We start from the raw sequence: 23,293 nt of genomic DNA, 5'->3' as shown, positions 1-23,293 counted from the left end.
CTTCCTTCCTCCCTCCCTCCCTCCCTCCCTCCCTCCCTCCCTCTCAGGCCATACTGTATTCAAGTCTGGATACCACAGTTTAAGAAGGAAATAATGAGTTGGAGAATACTTGGGAGACTATAATCAGGATAGGAAAAGGGTTTAAATCGCTGCCATAGGAGGACTGATAGGAGCGACCTGGGATATTTAGCCTGGCTAGAGGAAGACTTGCGAGTCTTGGGCTCCCCAGACAAGTACCAGTGATCAGAACCAGCTCCTGAAATAGTGCCCGGGCTGCAGCAGGGAGGGAAGGACAGCGTTATGCCCCTAAATCAGCCTTCAAGTTGGGAAGGCTGCATCATCCCAGGCCACAAGGACTATCCCCTTCCCTGAATTCCTTTAGGATTTCTCAACAATTTGAGAGTTTTCTCTAATGATCCAGACCAGAACCCATCCTGGTCCATGGCCTCTGATAGTGATGACAATGATAGCTTCGAGGCTCCCAAAGCACTTTATAACGCTTATCTCATGTCATCCTCATAATCCCTAAGAGGCAAGAGTTCTTATTCTCCTCCATATGACAGAAGGGGAAATTAAGATAGGCTGTGGTTAAGTGACTTGCCCAGGATCCTACAGCTAGCTAGTAAGCTTCTGAGGCCAAATTTGAACACTGGTTCTGAAGGCCTCTTTCAATGTCTCTTGCCATCTACCTATGGAACTGCAATTCACAGAGTATTCTGAACTAGAAGGTCCTCAGAACCCATCAGAAAATAAATGTAAAATGCTTGACACATAGTAAGCACTATATTTTGTTCACACAGACCTGAAATGATTGAACAACAACATTTTGTTGTTATTTTCAGTTGTGTCTGACTCTTCATGACCCCATTTGGGTTTTTTTTGGTAAAGATCTTGGAGTAGTTTGCCATTTCCTTCTCCAGCTCATTTTACAGATGAAGAAACTGAGGCAAACAGTATAAAGTGACTTACTCAGGGTCATACAACTAAGATATTAGAGTGATGTGCTATTTCCTTTTCCAGCTCATTTTACAGATGAAGAACCTGAGGCAAATAGAGTGAAGTGACTTACCCAGTGTCAAAGCAGATATTAGAATGGTTTGCCACTTCCTTTTCCAACTCATTTTACAGATGAGGAAACTGAGGCAAACAGGGTGAAGTGACTTGTCCAGGGTCCCACAGCTAATAAATGTCAGAAGCTAGATTTGAACTCAGGTCTTCCTGATTCGAAGGCCAGTGCTCTATCCACTGTGCCACTTTGCTGCCTTAAGCACTATATAAATCTTTATTATTATTATTATTATTATTATTATTATTATTATTATTATTATTATTATTATTATTATTATTATGTAGTCACACAAACAACATCATGGATTCCTAAAGCATAAATGGAACAGTGATATCTAGCATTTTAAGGTCTGCAAAGCTCTTTACATGTTTTAACTCAAAGTCTGTGCTAAGAACATGCCAAGGGGAAGTCCTCAGCTCTGGGCTCTTGGTACTAGTAATGCTCCCACTGCCATCTTGCTCAGAATATGACCAGAGTTACAGGAGAAATACACTGTTTCCTCTGGAGTCAAAGAGCTTATGATCTGTGTGACTTTGGCCAAGTCACTCTACTGGACTGAGTCCTGGACTCTGCTCCCTTTCCTCTGTTCATATTAATAAGGTGGTTCTAGGATTAGGGGATTTGTAATCTCATTGGCATGGTGAAAACCCAGGTGAGGAAACTCCTTCTGTCAATGCAGATTGGCCAGTCTTAGGGAACTCTTCAGAGCCCTCAGAAGTGAAGGAACATACAGATAATTAAATAGAGTAGTGGGTAGAACACCAGGTCTGGAATCAGAAAGGCATGAGTTCAAATCCAGCAGCAGGCACTTACTACTTGTGTGATCCTGGAAAATAATTTAAATTCGTGTGCCTCAGTTTCCACCACTATAAAATGGGACTAAGAGTGCTCACCTCCCAGGGTTGTTGAGAATATCAAGTGAGATAATATTCCTAAAGTTCTTAGCACAGTGCCTGGTAAATAATAAAAGATGCTGAATGAATACTTATTTTCTTCCTTTCTCTGCTCAAGGGTCTTGAACTCAGATCTTCCATCCATTACACAATTTGGTACTATACAATTTGGTTTTCTTCTTTTATGGAGGCAGCTAGGTGGCCCAGAATTAGAAAGATGTGAGTTCAAATTAAGCCTCAGAAATGTATTAGCTGTGTGTCCCTAGGCAAGTCACTTAACCCTGTATGCCTCAATTTCTACCACTGTCAAATGAGCTGGAGAAGGAAATGGCAAACAACTCCAGTATCTTTTGCCTAGAAAACCCTGAGTGGAGTCATGAAGAGCTGGAAGCCACTGAAATGACTGAAAGATAACAACATACCTAGAGTGCACCCCCCTTCTCATCTCTGTCTCTCAGAAATTTCTCTTCCATCAAGTCTTAGACCAAGTGCTCAGCTGCTTCCTTCTACTAAAAGCCTACCTTGATCTTTATTGCAGTGTCTAGGAGCTTCTCCCTCTTTAATTTTCCCTGAACTCTGCTTGTCATCTCTCACTTGGCATCTTTCCCTTCTTATCTGATCTCAGATAAGCAGGAACTATTTCAGTCTTTGTACCCATAATCCCAGTGTCTAGCCCTTGTAACAACCCCTGGTACACAGAAGATAATAATATTAATTAACAATTAATAAATGCTCAGGGATTGAACAATCTTGTATCCTCCCAGGAGAATCAAAGCTGCAAGAGCACAGGAATCATTTCATTTTTGTTTTTATATCTCCTGGCACACAGTAGGTGATTAATAAATGCCTGGTAATTGACTGATTGCCTGGCACAAGGCAGGATCTGAAGCAGAATCGATGACTGCTGAACGCAACTGAATAAGCCTGAAAGCTTCTGTTCTAGCTCCAAGGTCCATGTTCCCTTCCCTCCCATTTCAGCCCAGGGAAGTCAGACAGATGTCTGTGCTCACCTGTTGTACAGCTGTTGGGAGCTAAATGTATAGAGTACATACAGGGTGTTCCCCACCAGGAAGGCCAATATCCAGAAGATGACCAGGACTGATCTCTTTTCCTGAAGAAAAAAACAAGAGAGGAAGGAAGGAAACAAGCATTCAGTAAGCCCCTACTATATGTCAGACATTGAGATAAGGACTTCACAAATATGATCTCATTAGATCCTCATAACCCTGGGAGTAAGAAGCTATATTATCCCCATTTAACAGATGGGGAAACTGAGGTGTAAGGCAGCAAGAAGGAGGGATTTATTAAGGACTTACATTGTGCCAATCATTATGCTAAGCGCTTTACAAAAATGATCTCATTAGATCTTCACAACAACCCTGGGAGGTAGGAGCTATATTATCCCCATTTTACAGGTGGGGAAACTGAGGCACAAAGTTTATTAAGGACATACATTGTGCCAATCATTATTTTAAGTGCTTTACAAATATGATCTCATTAGATCTTCACAACAACCCTGGGAGGTAGGAGCTATAGTATCCCCATTTTACAAGTGGGGAAACTGAGGCACAAAGTTTATTAAGGACATACATTGTGCCAATCATTACGTTAAGTGCTTTACAAATATGATTTCATTAGATCTTCACAACAACCCTGAGAGGTAGGAGCTATATTATCCTCATTTTACAGATGGGGAAACTGAGGCACAAGGGGGGAGGGGAAGAGGGGATTTATTAAGCACTTATTATGTGCTAGGCATCACATTAAGTAATTTGCAAACATGATCTCATTTGATCCTCCCACAGCTCTGGGAGGTAGAGGTTACTATCGTCACCCCTTTTATAGTTGAGGAAACTGAAGTAGACAAAGACAAAGCCTCAGTGATTGGCTCTGAGATTAGATTTGAACTCGGGTCTTCCTGACTCCAGGTCCAGCATGACAGGTCTGGAGAAGAATCTTCAATTTAGAAGAAAAGGGGGGGGTCACTAATATGAGGCAAAGGGATGCCCTCCTTCGGAGTTATTCTGAATGCACTGCTAAGTGTATTCCCTGAGAGAAACATCATAAACTTCTCGAGGGCAGGGATAATTTCGTTTTTGTCTTGTCTTGTCAAGTGCTGTAATGGATAAAGAGCAAGAACTCATGTTCTTGGATTCAAATCTGGCTTCAGACACTAGCTGGATGCCCCTGGGCAAGTTACTTAACCCTATCTGCCTCAGTTTCCCCATCTGTCAAAAGAGCTGAAGAAGGAAATGGTAAGCCTCTCCAGTATCTTGGTCAAGAAAACCCCAAAGAGGATCACAAAGAGTCAGACATAATAGAAATGACTTAACAACAAAGTCTTACTCCCAACACTTACTGTAGAGTCTCACACCAAGAAAATTCTGGCTAAATGCCTCTATCAGTGGTTCCCAAACTTTTTTGGCCTGCTGCCCCCTTTCCAGAAAAAATATTACTTAGCCCCCTGGAAATTAATTTTTAAAAAATTTTAATAGCAATTACTAGGAAAGATAAATGCACCTGTGGCCATCACCGCCTCCCTGGATCGCTGCAGCACCCACCAGGGGGCGGTGGTGCCCACTTTGGGAATCACTGCTCTAGATTGACTCTTCTCCTTCCCCAAGGACAAACTATTTGGGAAGAAGCTTGGTGTTATCTTACAGCTTGGAGAAATGGATTCTAATCTTGCTTCTGATATTCAATGCTGGGTTTAGAGACAGGAAGACCCACATTCAAATTCTGCCTCAAACACTAATGAGCTTTAGGATTCTGGGCAAGGTAATGAACCTCTCTGCCTCAGTTTCCCCATCGGTAAAGAAGGATCACAATAGCACCCACCCCCGAGGGCTGTTGATAGGATCAAATGAAATGATTTCTGCAACGTGCTTTGTAAGCCATAGACAGCTTTTGATTTAGAATCGTCCTTCTACGGCACTAGGGAAGTCATCTGAGGTAGCTGGGGCTGTTTCCTTGGCCACGTGCAAATAATGCCATTTCCAGGAGAGGGAATGTGCAAGGAGAACAAAGAACGGTGTGAAATACGGACAAACTCTCATTCGTTTAAGAGGCTGATTGATTTTCCAAGGAACTGAGACGGATGGCAGATTCTGATTTGTCTCTGACTGCCTATGAGCCCCCTGGACTTGCCTGTGGTCACACTACGAGCACGTGTCATTGGGGGTATTCTAATCTTTGCCTTTCTGCCATCAATACTCACGTGGCACGAATTCAGGACATGCCAGCCTCCTGTGAGCTGGCACTCTCAACCCTGAGGTATGGTGCCTCTATTATTCCTTATTAATAAGATGGGCACATAGTCTACAGGAGGAGATGGAAATGGGTACGAACAGACTGCAATGCTTATACGCTGGAGCTCAGGAGGTGGCAAGGGACATAGAATGGTAGAGATGGAATTAAGAAGACCTAAATTTGAATCCGGTCTCAGATGTTTAATAGCTGTGTGGCCCTGGCTAAATCACTTAGCTTCCATCTGCCTCAGTTTCCTCAACTGTAAAATAAGGATAATAACAGCACCTACTCCCCAGGTTGTTGTTAGGATCAAATGAGATAATATTGGTAAGGTGCTTTCCAAACCTTAAAACACTATATAAGGGGTAGCTAGGTGGCTCAGTGGATTGAGAGATGAGAGATCCTGGCTTCAAATCTGGCCTCAGACACTTCTTAGCTGTGTGACCCTGGACAAGTTACTTAACCCCTATTGCCTAGTCCTCACTGCTCTTCTGCCTTGGAACTGATACACAGTATTGATTCCAAGATGGAAAGTAAAAGTTTAAAAAAAACCACAATGCTAGTTTGTATCATTATTGACAATTTTACATCCTATCTCCATTTTGTATATACTTATATGTTATATTGTTGTTTCCATATTATAATATACTCATACAAATTCTATCCTATTTTCTAGATACTTTGAATTGACTTATATACTGTTGTTATATTGCTTTTATTTATTATACACAATATCTATTTTGTAGATATTTTGAATTGATGTATATTGTTAAATTATTGTTTTTATATATTATATACTCATTATATCCTCTCTATTTTATATATACTTTGAATTGACTTATATATTATAATTATATTGTTGTTTATATATTATATATTCATCCTATTTCCATTTTGTACTTTGAATTGACATATATTATACATGTTTACATGTTACATACTCATCAAATAAATTCTATCCTAGCTCTCTTTTGTAGATACTTTGAATTGACTTATGTTACATCATATTATTTTTATGTTATATATTCATATTATATCCCATCTCTATTTTGTGTATACTTTGAATTGACTTATATATAGCAATGTTGTATTGTTAACAAATTATATAATCATATCATATAAATTCTATCCAAAATCTATTTTGTAGATACTTTGAATGGACATATATTATGCCATGCTGTTGTTTATATATTATATACTCATATCCTATCTCCATTTTGTACTTTGAGTTTACTTACATTATATTGTTGTTTACATATTATATACTCATATAAATTCTGCACTATCTCATTTATAGATACTTTGAATTGACTTATATGTTGTTATATTATTATTGTTTTACATAGCATATCATATCCCATCTCTATTTTGTAGATACTTTGAACTGACACATATTGTTGTTATATTATTACTGGTTTTATATATTCTATACTCATATCCCATCTCTATGTTGTTATATTATTATTGTTTTATATATCATATACTCATATTATATCCCATCTCTATTATGTAGATACTTTGAATTGACTTATATGTTGCTATGTTGTATTGTTGTTTACAAATTATATAATCATACCATATAAACTCTATTCAAAATCTATTTTGCATATACTTTGAATGGATATATATTATGTCATATTGTTCTTTACATATTATATACTCATATCACACAAATTCTACCCTATTTCTCTTTTGTAGATACTTTGAACTGACTTAAGTTACATTATATCATTTTTATGTTATATATTCATATTATATCCCATCTCTATTTTTGTATATACTTTGAATTGACATATATTGTAATGTTGTATTGTTTACAAATTATATAATCATATAAATTCTATCCAAAATCTATTTTGTATATACTTTGAATGGACATACATTATGTCATATTGTTGTTTATATATTATATACTCATATCCTATCTCCATTTTGTACTTTGAATTGACTTATGTGGTATATCATAGTTTACATATTATATATTTATATAAATTCGATCCTCTCTATTTTGTAGATATTTTGAATCAAATTATATGTTATTATTGTTTTACATATCATATACTCATATTATATCCCATCTCTATTTTGTAGATACTTTGAAGTGACTTATATGTTGTTATTATTGTTTTTCATATCATATAATCATATTATATCCCATCTCTATTTTGTGGATACTTTGAATTGACACATATTGTTGTTATATATTATATACTATCTCTACTTTGTAGATATTTTGAATTGACTTATAGCATGTGATATTATTACTGGCTTTATATATTCGATGCTCATCTTCTATCTCGTCTCTATTTTGGATTCTCCTTGGATTGGCTTATTTGTTTAACCATATTCTTCTAGTAGAAAACGAGGCCCTCGAGCGCAGGGATTGTTTTGTTTTTGTCTGGGGCTTTCCCAGCTCGTAGGACATAACGGGTCCTAACTAAATGAGTATTTGTTGAACCGAATTGAATCCACGTCCATCTTCTTTTTGGTGGAAGCAGTCCCCTTGGCTCCTGGCGAAAAGCAGACCTGTCTCCATCCCCGGACACGGGAGGGGCAGAAGCCCAGACGGGCTGCCTTGGATGGGGCAAAGTTAGCATTTTCCAAGGTCCGCCCGGCTTCCCGTGACAGCCCTGACAGCCCGTGGCTGGAATGAGATGATGTCACCGCTTTCTCATTGTCAACCTGATCGAGGTTTCAGTAAAGGCTCGATCCGCCCTGTCTCCAGACGCAGATCAGAATGCCGCTCGCTGTTCCAGGGTGCATTTGCAGAGACTGGACAGTATAAAGGCCTCTCCATCCACCCATTATTTCAGGAGCGGTCACGGTGAATGACCTCAGAAGGCACTCCAGGCCAACAGCCGGCTGTGAGGAGTGTGATTAAGCCACTGAGGAACCTTTCTTCCCTCAGTAAATCACGCCTGCCAGGCTAATTCCCTATAAATCCCGGCCAAAGCTGGAGGATAAACTCGGACTTATCGAAGCACTGGGAAAGCCGGGAAGGGAAAGCAGGTTCTTCTGGTAAAGACTTTCACTAGAAAATCTCCCCTGGAGCCACCAAGCTCAAATCCAAGAAAGATGATTGTTTGGGGGATTGTTTATTGTTGGGAACTGTAATCATTATTATTATATACACTGTTATAACAACACCCTAAGAGATATTATTTTAAATGTTGTTATTATATCATTATTTCATGTTACTTATTGTTAATATTATTGACCCCTAGATGTGTAATAATAATAATAATTTAGTAATTGTAAATGTAATATAAATGTAATGATGTAGTAATAATAATAATAATAATATATTAACAAAAACACAATGGAGAAACATCAGTTTGAGACGCAGGTCCTGGCTGTTACAGACTAGCTGCGCCATCATGAGGCCACTAGGTGGTGCCACAACGCACAGCATGCTGGGCCCGAAGTTCAAATCCTGCCTCAGATGCTTAACTTGCTGTGTGATCTTGGGCAAGTCACTTTACCTCTGCTGCCACAGTGTCCTCCTCTGTAAAATGAGGATAATAAAAGCATCTACCCTACAGTTTTTGTGAGGTTCATATGAGATAGTAGAGAGCTATCATAAGCTATAAAGATTAATTGAGATGATATTTATAAAATGCTTATCACAGAGACACACAAAATAGGCACTAAAAGGCAGAAGAGTGGTAAGGGCTGGGCAATGAGGGTTAAGTGACTTGCCCAGGGTCACACAGCTAAGAAGGGTCTGAGGCCAGATTGGAACCCAGGACCTCCCATTTCTAGGCCTGGCTCTCCATCCAATAAGCCACCCAGCTGCCTCCAACTAGATAATTTTTAAGGCTCTTTCTGGCTCTATCTTTGCTCTCTTGACCCAGGGTTCTGCAGGAGTTGCTGAGTTGTTTTGGGGAATAGTTTCCACACCTGAAGGTACTCATAAAAATGAAAAGAAAGATCTAAATAAAGATCACACAATGACATATGTAAAGCTCAGTGGAATTACTCATTGGCTATGGGGGGGAGAGGAGGAAAAGAACATGAATCATGTAACCATGGGAAAATATTCTAAATTAATTCCTTAAATAAAATTCTTCAATTAAAAAAATAAATAAAGGTCACAGGACCGTAGCTCTGGACCTGGGTCTCAGAGGACAACTGGTCCAAGGCTCTCATTTGACAGAAGGAAACCAAGGCCCAAGGAGGTGCCAGTGACCATCAGAGGTAAGATCTGAACCCAGGTCTTCCTCAATTCCTGCGTGACAAGCTGCATGTGTTCGACTCTGCCCAGCAAGGAGCAGTGGGGAGAAGAGAGGATGATGGGGGCAAGAGCATGCCCAGTGTGGGTACCCCTCACCTGAGAGCAGAGGCCACTTGTTAGGTCGTGTGTGTGTGTGTGTGTGTGTGTGTGTGTGTGTGTGTGTGTGTGTGTGTGTTGTAAGCAGCCAGGAGCACCGTGGACAGCACTCCAGATTTAGTCTGGAAAACCTGAATTCAAGCCCTGCCTTAGTCACTTCCTAAGCTGTGTGAGCAGGGCAAGTCGCTTTCCCTCTTTGCCTCAAGTTTCTCATCTCTAAAATGGAGCTAAAAAGAGGATCTGCCTCACTGAGCCAATGTTGTGAAGATCTAATGAGATACCATTTGTAAGTACTTTTCAGCCCTCAAGGCTCCGTGTCCATGCTCGCCCCCTATGACTATTTTATCACTAGTGTCGTCATCCTCATCACAATTGTAATCATCATTCATTTTATCATTACCACTACCATCATCATCATCTGCATTATAATTATCATCGTTACTATGTTTGTAATATTACAATTCTTATGATCATGATTACTATTATGATCATGACTACTTTAATCAGTAGCATTAATATTATCATGAGAATGACTATTATCATCATTCTGCTGACTATAGTTATCATGACGGTTCTGATGATCATTATTACCATTATCATTACTATCATCATTATGTTATTTTTATCGTTACTGTAACTATTATCATCATGACTATTATCACGACTATTCTTATCATTATTATCATTGGCATAATTATCAGTATCGTTATTGTCACAATCATTACTATTATCATTATATGATTATAGTCATCATTACTATTCTTATCTTTATCGCTATCATCATTATTGTTTTGTTATCAATAATATGAATGTCTTAATAATTACTACTATCATTACTACATTGCTTTTACCATTATCATTACTATTACCATCATGACCATGATTGTTATCGTTACTATTCTTATCCTTATCACTATTATCATTATTGTTTTTATTATTATCAATAATATTAACATCTTAATAATTACTGCTATCATTACTACATTACTTTTATCATTATCATTACTATTATCATCATGACCATGATTGTTATCATTACTATTCTTATCATCATTATTACTATTATCATTACTATTTCTATCATTATTGTTATCATTGTTGTCATTATTATCATTACTTTTATCGTTATCATTATCATCACAACAATGATCAGTATCAGAGCTATTATCATTATCATTAATATCATCGTCATTGTAATTACTATGATCATTACTATGATTGTAGTTATTACTGTTTTGATTATCATTATTACTATTATATCATTATTATCATAATTATAATTACTATCATCGTTATATTACTTTTATCATTATTATAACTATTATCATTATGACTATGATTATTAGCATGACGATTCTTATTATCATTGTAATCATTGGTATCATTATTATCATTACCATTACTATTATCGTTACATGGTTATAATAGTAATGGTAATAGTTATCATTACTATTCTTATTATTCTTATCACTATTATCATTGTTGTTATATCATTAATATTAACATCTTAATAATTACTTTTATCATTATCAATACTATTATCATCATGACCATGATTGTTATCATTACTATTCTTATCATCATTCTTATCATTACCATTATTCTAATTACTGTGGTTATTGTTATCATTACTATTCTTATTATCATCATTACTATTTTTATCATTATTGTTATCATTGTTATTATTATCATGACTATGATCATTATCACTGCTATTTCTATCATTATCATTAATATCTTCATTATAATTACTATTATTATTACTATTTTTATCATTGTCATTGTCATTATTATCATTACTTTTATCATTATCATTACTATTATCACCATGACCATGACTATTACCATTCTTATCATTGCTATTATCATTATAAGTATTATCATTACCATTATTCTAATTACTGTGGTTATTATCATTAATATTCTTATTATCATTATTACTGTTATTACTATTTTATCATCACTAATATTAACATCATTATAGTTACAATAAATGTAATTAAAATCTTAATTTTTATTTAATTTAAAATAGTAGGTGCTTAATAAATGCTTGCTGATTGACCACACCGACATCTAGTATGTGAGAGAAAGAGATTTGAATTCAGATCTCCCCAATTCTAAGCCTAGCACCTAGGTGACATCACCAGATCTGAGTTTGATTAGCCAGTTGCTTCCTCTCTCTTGGCCACAATTTACTCATCTACTGTTTGGGAATAAGACTTCTCATGCTACTGATTTCATAGGGTTGTGGTGAGGAAGGTCTTTGTGAAACTTAAAAGCTTGGCCTGCTTTTATTATTTATTTTCAGAAGTCACAGCCTTCCGGGATTGTTGTGAAGATCAAATGAGGCGATAAATGGCAAAATTTAAAGGATTGTAGACATGATAGATGCCCCTGCCTCAGTTTCCTCATCTGTAAAAATGGGCATAATAAAAATAATTACGCCTACCTCTCAGGACTGTTGTGAGGATCAAATGAGAAAACCTACAAAAAACTGCTTTGCAAACTTTAGAACACTATTGACATATTAGAGGCTGCTGCCTCAGTTTCTTCATCTGTACAACAGGGATAATCATTGCCCCTACCTTTTGGGGATGTTGTGAGGATGAGTGATTTGATAACTTCAAAGTACTCTAGACATGCTACCTATTATTATTATTACTAATTCTTCTTACTCATGACAACCCTGGAAATGCTTCAATTAGCTCACTTTCATGCCTTCCCCCAGAAATGTCTTGGCTAAGTATCTCTAATTCCTCCAACCTCTCCTCATGTGATGTGGACGTAAGGTCCTTCCCTGCTCTGACTGCCCTTGTTGGGAGGCTCTCCAGCTTACCAAATGCTTTTAAGACTGTGATGGCCTGAATGGAATCCAGTTCTCAGGCACAGAACATTGGGACTCGGGGTCACCCCCTTGCTCTGCCTTTTTGTCACCTGAGATCCCATCAACTCTCTTTGTTGGTCTACTGCACTACTGGAATGATCTCAGTAATAGCTAAGGCTGGGGCGCTCAGTGGACAGAGAACCAGACCTGGAGACAGGAGGGTCCTGGGTTCAAATTTGGCCGCAGACACTTTCTAGCTGAGTGACCCTGGGTAAGTCATATAATCCCAGCTGCTTAGCCCTTACCACTCTTCTGCCTTGGAACCAATATTTCATGTTAATTCATACTTAATTAATTTCATAATTATTTCCTATCCATTATAATACATTTAATAATTTCATATTCATTCATATTAATTTCATATTGATTCATAATGAATTAATTTCATATTGATTCATAATGAATTAATTTCATAATTATTTCTTCTTCATTATAGTATAATTAACAATTTCATATTGGTTCATATTAATTTCATATTGATTCATAATGAATTAATTTCATAATTATGTCCTATCCATTTAAATATAATTAATAATTTCATATTGGTTCATATTAATTTCATATAAATAAAGATGATAAAGATTTTTAAAAATAGCCACGGCTGGTGAGAGAAGATAGGGAGGCAGGGGTTTGGGGAAAAGGACTCATGCGAAACCCAGGCACTCGAATGTCCCCAGAGAGATGACCAGAGCCTTCCCTTCATGGGAAGAGAAGAGACTCACCTTCAGAGACACTTGCTCTCGGAGGGTGGAGTTGGCATAGGCGAATGTGCTGGCCATTCCAATGCACACGGCAATGCCTAGGGAGACAGATGGGGGTCAAGTTCATTCATATGGAAGGAGGGGGTCCGAAAGGCACCTCCAGGATTCAACTTCACCTCTTGGCAGCCATCCCCAGCTTCCTTCAGAGCCCAGTGCAAGGGCTGCCCCATCCTGGAGGAAGCCTTTCCTGGGGGGCCCCACCTCTCCATCCGCCATGATTATCATTCTCTCCAAACCTGGGATGAAGTGATTTTGTATGGACTCCTTTCCTTATCTGGGGGGGATAATGAAATCTTTAATGAATGAAATCTCCCAGATGCCCGTGTCATTTAATAGTCTCCCAGGACTTCCTGCTACAACTTCACCCGACACCTCCCACTTCCTTTGTGGGGAGGTGTTGGAGAAAGTATAAAAGAGAAAGTTTGGCACCTTTTCGGGCTCTGCTCTTTGCTCTCTCGAGCCTGGAGATGACTGACTCTCCTTGATCCTGGACTCTACCCGAGAGACCCTTTCCCCCTACCTAATCTTTACCCCTTTCTAATTGAAATAAAGCCTAGCTATTCTAAACCCCAAGTTGCTCTCATCTTCTATTTGAACCCCGAAGGGCTCTGGTCAATTTCTCCCTGCCTGGGCTGGGACGGCTACCTTCCTTTCCCTTCCTCTACCTTCCTCTCTCCTTTCTCCCATCCATTCCACCTTCCTACCTTCTTCCCTTCACCCCCTCACATGCCCTTGGGCTTGTCCATTTTTTGTCTTTGTATCCAAGGAAAGACGAGAGAACAGACTTGATGTTAGGGCGTGCCTGTCAATAAACCTTGTTTGTTGTGCTCAACCACTCATTTTATTCAGTACCTACTATATGTAAGCCAAGAGATGCAGATTGAACAGAAGGAAATGGCAAACTAGCTGTGTGGCTCTGGGCAAGTCACTTCACTCCATTTGCCTCAGTTTCTTCATCTGTCAAATGAGCTGGAGAGGGAAATTGCAAACTAGTTGTGTGGCTCTGGGCAAGTCACTTAACCCCTTTTGCCTCAGTGTTCTCATCTGTCAAATGAACTGGAGAAGGAAATGGCAAACTAGCTGTGTGACCCTGGGCAAGTCACTTAACCCCTTTTGCCTCAGTGTTCTCATCTGTCAAATGAGCTAGAGAAAGAAATGGCAAACCCAGCTGTGTGACCCTGGGCAAGTCACTTAACCCCTTTTGCCTCAGTGTTCTCATCTGTCAAATGAGCTAGAGAAAGAAAGGGCAAACCTAGCTGTGTGACCCTGGGCAAATCACTTCACCCTGTTGGTCTCAGTTTCCTTATCTGTCAAATGAGCTAGAGAAGGAAATGGCAAACCACTCCAGTGTCTCTCCCAAGAAAATCCAAATGGAGTCATGAAGAGTCAGACAGGACTGAAAATGACCAAACAAATAAATATTGATGAAGTTATAGCTGTAGTTCCTAAAAAGGACTCAGTGTCCAGAATGTTGCTTTGTGTGTTTGTAGGAGAAAGGAAGTCAGGGGACAAGGGAGAGTGACCTAAACTTGTGACTTCATGTGGGGAGGTAAATCTGGATCTGGAAACATTTTCTGTTGTGTATACATATTGGTGTAGACTGGCGACTGGGTGGCAAGTTCTAATTTTAGTTGCCAGGGACCCAAGGCCACATGGTACATCAGTAGATGCCAAAAGCAGGTCTTGAAGCCCTCCATCTCATTGAGCCAAAGTCACCCCACCAGGCTGCCTCTCTTGCCTAGATCAGAGTAGAGAGAGAGAGAGAGAGAGAGAGAGGGAGAGGGACTGGATCTGTGATTTCCTTGGTGTAGGGAATCCCAATTCTACCAATCTTGGTCAGTCCTTACTCTACAAATTACAGTCTGAGCTGTCCAGGGTCCTGGAAAGTGAAATGGCGATAATAATTCCTTTCAACAAACAAATACAAGCCTGATGATTAATTATTATTACCAATGAATTATTTATTATTACCAATAAACCAATTAATTGGGTATTTGAGCCACCTCTTTCTGATTAATGAGACTGATATTAGGGAAAGAACAGTAGATTCTGGAGTCTGAGGAGATGGATTCAAATCCCAACTTTGCCATTTTGTAGATGGATGATCTTAGGCAAATTGTTTAACTGTTTGGCTGTCTGTTTCCACTTCTATAAATACAGGTCTAGAATTAGAAGGGACCTTGTGGCCATTTAGTTCAACACCCTCATTTTACAGATGAGAAAACTGAGTCTCAACGGGGGCAAAGTGATTAAGTAAAGTAGCTAAAATGGTGTCAAAGAGAAGGAAGAATGTTCAAATCTAGACATAGACATCTAAAAGATATGTGACCCTGGACAAGTCATTTCACTGCTGTCTGCCTCAGTTTCTTCATCTGTAAAATAGGGACCACAACTGAACTTCCCTCCCAGGGTCATGGTGAGGATCAAATGAGATGATAATTGTTAAGCCCCTAGCACAAAGCACGGCACAGTGTGGGTGCTCTATTTTTGTTTGCTCTTGTTATCCTTGTTCCAGGTCATACAGGGATAGAGAATCAGGGAAGGGATCCTCTGACTGGAGGGATTTCTGGTTTGAAACCTGTGATGGAGATGGGGATTCTTTCTGGGTCATTAGTCCCAGACCCTCTCAGCACTCACCTAGCTTATGCTGAAAGCACAGTTTAGCCAAGAGGATCAGGATGAACGGGAGCCCCTTCTGCAGCCAGCAGATCACCGCCTTGAGCTCAGAGAGGGCTGGTGCCGGCGTCCCCGGCTGATCATCACCACCTTCTTCTCCGTGCCCATGCCGATCGCCGCCCACGTGTAACAGGGAGCTCCCCCGGTGGTGGCCGTGGTGGAAGTGGTGGGAGGCTGGGCGGTGATGGAAGGGCCCACTCTCGCCCCGGCTGGCCCCTTCCTCTCGGGGGGCTGGCATCTGGATAAATACCTCCCCACCCCCGGGGGCCGAGCCCAGGACCAAGCCTGATTGGAATGGGGTGGCCGTGAGGGTGCCTGGTTGGAGACCGGCTAAGCCAGAGAAGATGGGTGGAGGGGAGGAATCTTCGAGCTTCAAACCTTCAAAGACACCGCTTTCGTCCACGCTGGTCTCAGAGCTGAGGGTCTGGTTTCGGTTTCTGAGGTGGAGAAAAAAATTTCCTGTTTTTGATCTCTTTTTGTCAATCGAGTGTTTTATCAATGTTAGCAGAAAGAAATGTCCCCCAATGATTCGGAGAGAGCAGAAAGGAGGTTGCACATATACCAAAATATTCACAGAAGAGTTTTTTATAGCGGCAAAGAACCAGAAGCAAAAGAGGCACCCATCAATTAGGGGACACTCAACAAACATCGATGGAATGGATTATTACTGCCTGGTTAAAAAAGAACAATGTGACGGATACAGAGAAGCATGAGAAGATTTACATGAATGGTTGGAAAGTGAATTAAATAACTGATCTCAATGCATGGGAGAGAGGTGGAAGGGAGGGAGAAAATGTGGAATTCAAAATTAAAAAAAAAATAATCTTATGAATAAATAATTTTAGGGTCAGCTAAGCAGTTCAGTGAATTTAGAGCCAGTCCTGGGTTCAAATCGGACCTTAGATACTGTGTAGGTGGAAATTTGATGCAGCTCAGGTGCATCAAATTTCCACCTATACAACACTTCCTAGCTGTGTGATCCTGGGCAAGTCATTTAACCCCCATTGCCTAGCCCTTACCACTCTTGTGCCTTGGAACAAATACACAGTACTGATTCAAAGATGGAAGGCAAGATTAAATAAATAAATAAATTCCAAAAAAAGAAAGTAAACTAAGCAGAACCAGAAAAATAATATACCTAGCTAATTAATTGCTAAGTATTCATTAAGAATCTGCAGTGTGCTGGGTTAGGACAGCTAGGTAGTACAATGGAGAGAGTATCAGCCCTAGAGACAGGAAGACCTGAGTACAAACTCACCCTCAGACATTTATTTAATAGTTGTGTTACCCTAGGCAAGTCACTTACCCCTCAGTTTGCCTAAGTTTTCTCCTCTATAAAAATGAGCTGGAGAAGGAAATGATCAATCTTCCCAGTGTCTTTGCCAGGAAAACTCCAAATGGGATCACCAAGAGTTGGACATGACTGAAAATGACTAAACAGCGAAAAAAATTGTGCTAGGAAGGCACTGGGCTAAAATGCTACAGATACCAACATACCAGAAGAAGTTGGATGCCCCCATATCAACCGGTCAATGGCACAGGTTTTTAAATGTGTAATCTAGACTCTCTGATCCCTTTTTCTAGTTTTGAACTTCTCTTTACCTGGGTCAGGGAGGAAGGAGTGGCAATTAGCTAACTATGTTCATAGGGGCTTTAAAAAGCTGGCGAAATCTCCAATGCTCTTCAGATCAATGGTGGACCAGTTTGGTAAAGGACTCCAGATTCGGCTCCATTAGAGTGAATCACTCTTGACTGGAGGGTTGAAGGTCAGAAGAGTTTCTTACTCTCCGTCCTCCCTGTCCCTCCAATGACCAGGTCATTAGAGAGAGGGGATCACCAGTGGGAGACAAAGCGCCTGGTCAAAAGCAAAGAAATAATTCTGTTTTTGTTAAATGTTTCTAACCGGTCACTCTTTGTGGCCCCATTTCTTATGGATTTTTCTTGGCAAGGATACTGCAGTGGCTTACCATTTCTTCTCCAGGGACCCCGTTTTACAGGAGAAGAAACTGTGGCAAACAGAGGTTAAATGACTTGCCCAGGATCATACAGCTAATCTGAGGTGGAATTTGAATTCAGGTTCTCTGTAATCCTGGTCCACTGAACTACCTAGCTGCCCCTACTGTGGGACAACAGTCACTCAAGAAAGGAAAGGCTACAAATGTGTGTGTGTAAGAACAAAAAGACACTCTGAGAGCCTAAACTCTGATACCAGAGGATAATACAAGCTCTGGATTCAAGAACCACTAGCTGTGTGCTCCCCCTCTGGAACACGTGTTCTCTTCCTGTGACTCCCTGCCATAATTTAAGGCAGCATTCTCTAACTCTATTCTATATTTAAGCTGAATCCTCTCTTGGACTCTGCCTGTGTAGACTTGAGGGAGAGGATGTCGTAGGCTTTGGGGAGAGTGTTTTGTACCAACTGTCCTTACTACAACGAGTTATAAATAGACTTTCTAAAAGTAAATTAAGTCTGGCTGACTGATGTGAATGAAGAACACACCAATGAAGCTGTCGCTTTTGTTATTTCTTGAGGCTCAATAGTATTCCATCACTTTCATGCGCCATTTTGGTTTAGCCATTCCCAAAGGACATCAGTTTCCTATTCTTTGCCAATATAAAAAAAAGAGCTCTTCTAAATAGGCTTGTGTCTATTTTTTTAAATTTGGTGGGCAGAAAGGTCTAGTAGTGGTTTTGCTGGTGGTCAAAGGTGGTGTACAGTTTAGTGGCTTTTGGGAAGCCAAAATGCCTTCCAGAATGGCTGAATCAATTCATAAGCCCACCAACAGTACGTTAAACAGCCCATTTTCCCTACATCATTTGTCGTTTTCTTTTTTCATCTTTATTTCTTGATAGGTGTGAGGCAAAATCTCAGAAATGCTAGCTCGAATCCAACCTCAGACACTTACTAGCTGTGTGACCTTGGGCAAGTCACTTAACCTTCGGTTGCCTTTGTTTCCTCATCTGTAAAATGGGGGTTACAATTAGCACCTACTTCCTAGGACTGTTGTAAGAATTATATGAGATAATAATTAGAAAGTGCTTAGAAGGTATCTGGCATGTAGTAAGCACTATATAAATATCTCTTGTTACCCTAAATTCACTTTCAAAGAATAAGATACCCCCAGTGTCCCATCCTGACCCCCACCTTTTTCTACCTCCTTTTGTATGCTATCTCCTCCTTTAGACTGTAAACTCTTTGAAAGCTGGGATTGTCTTTTTATCAGTTATATCCCTAGTGTTAAGCACAGTGATAGGCGCATGGTAGGTCCTTAATAAATGTCTAATGGATTAACCAGATTTATTAGCTATTATTATTCATTTGTACTCCCATACTTATTAGCGATTGAATATTTTTATATCCTGATTGCTAGCTCCAGTGTCTTTGAAAATTGCCTATTTATAACCCTTTACTGTTTTTCAACTGAGGAATAACTCTTATTCTTAAAAATTTAAATCATTTCCTTATAGATCTTGAAAATGAGACTTTTATAAGAAAAACTTACTGCAAGGATTTTTCCTAGTTAATTTTATTTCCTTCTAATTTTAGCTGCATTGATTTTGTTTGTACAAAACTTTTTTTAATATTAGATAATTACAATTGTCCATTTCAGTGATCCTCTCTATCCATCACTTGGTCACAAACTCTTCCTCTATCCGTAGTTCCCAAAGGTGATCTATAAGGAGTTGACATTCTAATAGAGAAGACATATGTAAATTAGTACATACAAAATAAATATAGGTTTGATTCAAAAGTCTTAGAGTTGTTTTGAGCTTTAATAGCTATTAAATCCAATAGCTATTTAATTTCAGTTAAATGTAATGGCCATTAAAGCTTAAAAACACACTAAGACTTAAAAAAAATTTTTAAACCCTAATATCGTTTATATATATCCTGCTATATTAATTTTATTTGTTACAGGGCTAGGCAATGGGGGTCAAGTGACTTGCCCAGGGTCACACAGCTGGGAAGTATCTGAGGCCAGATTTGAACCTCAAACCTCCCATTTCTAGGCCTGGCTCTCAATCCACTGAGTAATCCAGCTGCCCACACACACTTAAGACTTTTGAAACACAGTCCAAAGTAAATGGAAGGCAGCCTTAGAGAGAGTGATAAGTAGAAAAATGAAACATTCTTACCCTCAAGGAATTTATGATTCTATGAGACAACAATGTAAACAACAACTAGAAAAGAATCAGGATGCTGAGTAATTATAATAACCAAAAGTAGCCATAAAGAGAAAAGAAAATGGGGCTCCTTTTCTTCTTTGCAGAGGTAGACTGACTCAATGCACTGTTTGATTTTGCTGCTCATTTTCCCCTTTTCTTTCTATTCTTTGTTACAAATGGTTTTAGGAAGATAGTTGGATGGGAAGGATATATTTGGAAACCAAGGTGATAGAAAAAACACAAGATATTAATATGTATTTTTTTTAAAACTTACCTTCTGTCTTAGAATAAATACTGTTCTAAAGAAGAAGAGCAGTAAGGGCTGGGCACTAGCAGGCCTGGAGTAAGGAAATTCTAAATTCAGATCCATTTTCAGCCATTTATTAGCTATGTGACCCCTCGGTAAACCATTTCACTATTGTCTACCTCAGTTTCTTTACCTATAAAATGGGAATAATAATAGCACTGGCCTCTCAGGGTGGTTCTAAGGATCAAATGAGATCATATTTGTAAAACACTTAGCACAGTGCCTGGCATATAGTAGCCACAAAGGATTCACTGAGCCACCTACCTGCTCCCAATATCAATATTAAAAAAAAGATAGGCAGAAAGTATTGAAAAAAGATAAGAGACTAAATGAGGAATGAAATAAGATTTCTGTTTCTAGAATTTTAAGAGCTCCAGTCTGGGTTCTAATAAATGTGATTTTTAAGGGGGAAAAAATCTAATATTGAGGAAGCCAGGTGGGATGGTGGATAGATCTCCAGGCCTGAAGTTGGGAGGACCTGAGTTCAAATTTGGCCTCAGACATTTCCTAGCTATGTGATGCCAGGCAAGTCATTTACCCTATGTGAAAGAAATTATTGAGGGGACTGATCATGAGGATAGAATCTAAATTTTGGTGCTGCCTAGGGTCAAAGGGAAAGCCAGCATTTGTAGGAACAATGAGGCATGGCCAGACTCCATATTTTAATTTTAACAACCCCTTTTGCCAAGCCCTTGCCCTTTTGTCTTACAATTGTTGGTAAGACAGTATGAATTTGAAAACAAAAACAAAAACAAAAACAAAAAAGCTAACACTTATATAGTGCTTTAAGGCTTGGAAAGCATTTCATCTCATCACCTTGCTTGATCTTCCCAACAATCCTGCGAGATACAGATGCTAATGTTACCTCCATTTGAGAAATGAGGAAACTGAGGCTGAGAAAGATAAAGTGAATTGTTCTGGGGCCACACAAATACAATGTCAAAATCAGGATTCAAATCTCTCTTTCTGCCTCTATACCTAGCCCTCTCTCCATTTAAAGAGTGTGCTACTTCTCAACAAATTTGAGGCTTAATTATTCCCATTCCTCAAAGGATCCATCACCATAGATATTAGGTAGTTAAGTTACCATGGAAATAACAGTGGATGAAGAGTCAGAGAAACCTAGGCTTATATCCTGCCTGCTGGACCTTGGGGAGGCTGGGCACTCAAGTGTAAAATGAGGGTATTGGATTGGAGAATGAAATCTTTGATTCTCTTTTTTGATCGAGGGGAGCCTTTGGGCATTCAAGGATTTGGTCATCAAACTGATGATCACTTTCAGCATTACTCTTGAATAAGGGATAAATCTCTCTCCTCCCAATGTGGTCAGCTTGAGAGGAATTCAGGACCTTGGACAGGTCATGCTCTGTATGCACCCTCTCTAGGAATGTTTTCATCTCAGTGATCTTGGATTAAAATAAGCATCAAGGGTAACTGAAAAGGGAAAAGATGCTACTGATGTAATGGAGACAGTGAGGAGGCACCAGAGGGCACAGAATGCTGGGCCTGGTGTCAGGAAGGTCTAAATTCAGATCCAACTTCAGCCACTTATTAGCTGTGTGACCCCTGGGCAAGTCACTTCACCTTTGTTTGCCTCAGTTTCCTCATATGTAAAATGGGAATAATAATAGCACCAGCCTGTCAGGGTTGTTGTTGTGAGTATCAAATGAGATCATATTTGTAAAACTCTTAGCACAGTGCCTGGCACATAGTAGGTACTTAATGATTATTTTCTTCCTTCTCTCCCTTAGTTCTTTCTTCCTTTATTTTGCCACTTCCTCCTTCCCTCCCCCTCCCTTCTTTTCTTCCTTCCTTCCATTCTTTTCCTTATTCTCTCCTTCTTCCCTTTTTTCCTTCCTTCTTTCCTCTCTTTCTTTCTTCCCCTTCCTCCCTCCTTCCTTTTTTTCCTTCTCTGCCTTTCATTTCTTCCCCTTCCTCCCTCTCTCCTTCCTTTCCTTTTCCTCCTTCCTTCCCTCCCTTCCTCCTGCCCTTTCTTTCATTCCTTCTTTCCCTCTTTCTTGTCTTCCCTCTCACCCTTTCTTTTCTTCCTTCCTTCTTTCCCTTCTTTTTTTCCTTCTTTTCCTTCCTTTCCCCCTCCCTCCTACCTTCTCCCCTTCCTCTTTCCTTTTCTGCTTTCCTTCCCTCCCTCTTTCCTGTTTCCCTTTCTTTCCTTCCTTCCCTCCCTCTTTTCTATCCTTCTCCCTTCCTTCCCTCCCTCCATACCACCTTCCTGTCTACCACCTTCCCAAGTGCAGGGTGAGTTGGGAGTGGAAATGGAGCCTGGAGCCTGAAGGAGCACTAATGATCTATCTCATAGGTAAGACAGGATTTTGTGCACCTTGCCGTACTCTAGCGACTGGAGTTTTTATTATGATCACAACAAGACCAGGTCTCAGATTGCTAAGTTGCTCACTAATAAGGCCTAAGGATTCCTCAATGTGAGAAGTCTAAGTCACACTGGTGAGTCTTCAGCTGTGTGTATGTCACACACACACACCAGGGAGCCACTGTCTCCTTTATCCTGCCTCCATTGAGAGCCTTGGAAGGCCTTCCCGGTCCCCTTTGCTTCACACAGTGCTTGGAAGTTAGCAGAGACCCCAGTGGACGCCAGCTCTCCCAGGAAATGCACACTGCCCCCGCGAGTAGGGCTTTTTATAGCTCTGCTTAGATCCCTGGGTTGTTAGGCTTGAACCAGCAAGGACCATGGGGAAGAAAGGGAGGAGGAATGAATACACAGATGAGAGGGAGAGAAAGAGAGAGAGAAGAGAAGAGGAGAGGAGAGGAGAGAGACAGAGGGAGGAGAGAGCAGAAAGAGAAAGATGAGAGAGAAGAGAGAGAGGGAAGAGAGAGAAGGGGAGAGAGAGAGAAAGAGAGAGAGAGAGAGAGAGAGAGAGAGAGAGAGAGAGAGAGAGAGAGAAAGAGAGAGAGAGAGAGAGAGAGCTGTCTCTTATACACAT

The 23,293-nt window shown here is 39.8% G+C and overlaps 1 protein-coding gene across 1 annotated transcript in view; it reads right to left on the bottom strand.

Annotated features, from left to right (window-relative positions):
- The window catches only part of RNFT2 (ring finger protein, transmembrane 2), a 58,973-nt gene that overhangs the window by 28,489 nt on the left and 7,191 nt on the right, over window positions 1–23,293 (bottom strand). Inside the window, exons 2-4 of the mRNA XM_044685442.1 lie at window positions 15,824–16,299; window positions 13,148–13,224; window positions 2,973–3,073 (exon numbers count right to left, since the gene is read on the bottom strand). Of these exons, the coding sequence (XP_044541377.1) occupies window positions 2,973–3,073; window positions 13,148–13,224; window positions 15,824–16,299 (654 nt within the window). The remainder of the gene's footprint in view (window positions 1–2,972; window positions 3,074–13,147; window positions 13,225–15,823; window positions 16,300–23,293) is intronic.

This window comes from Gracilinanus agilis, chromosome 1, assembly GCF_016433145.1.
Source record: "Gracilinanus agilis isolate LMUSP501 chromosome 1, AgileGrace, whole genome shotgun sequence".
In the NCBI taxonomy this organism is placed as follows: Eukaryota; Metazoa; Chordata; class Mammalia; order Didelphimorphia; family Didelphidae; genus Gracilinanus; species Gracilinanus agilis.
This window is presented reverse-complemented; position numbering and strand designations above follow the sequence as displayed.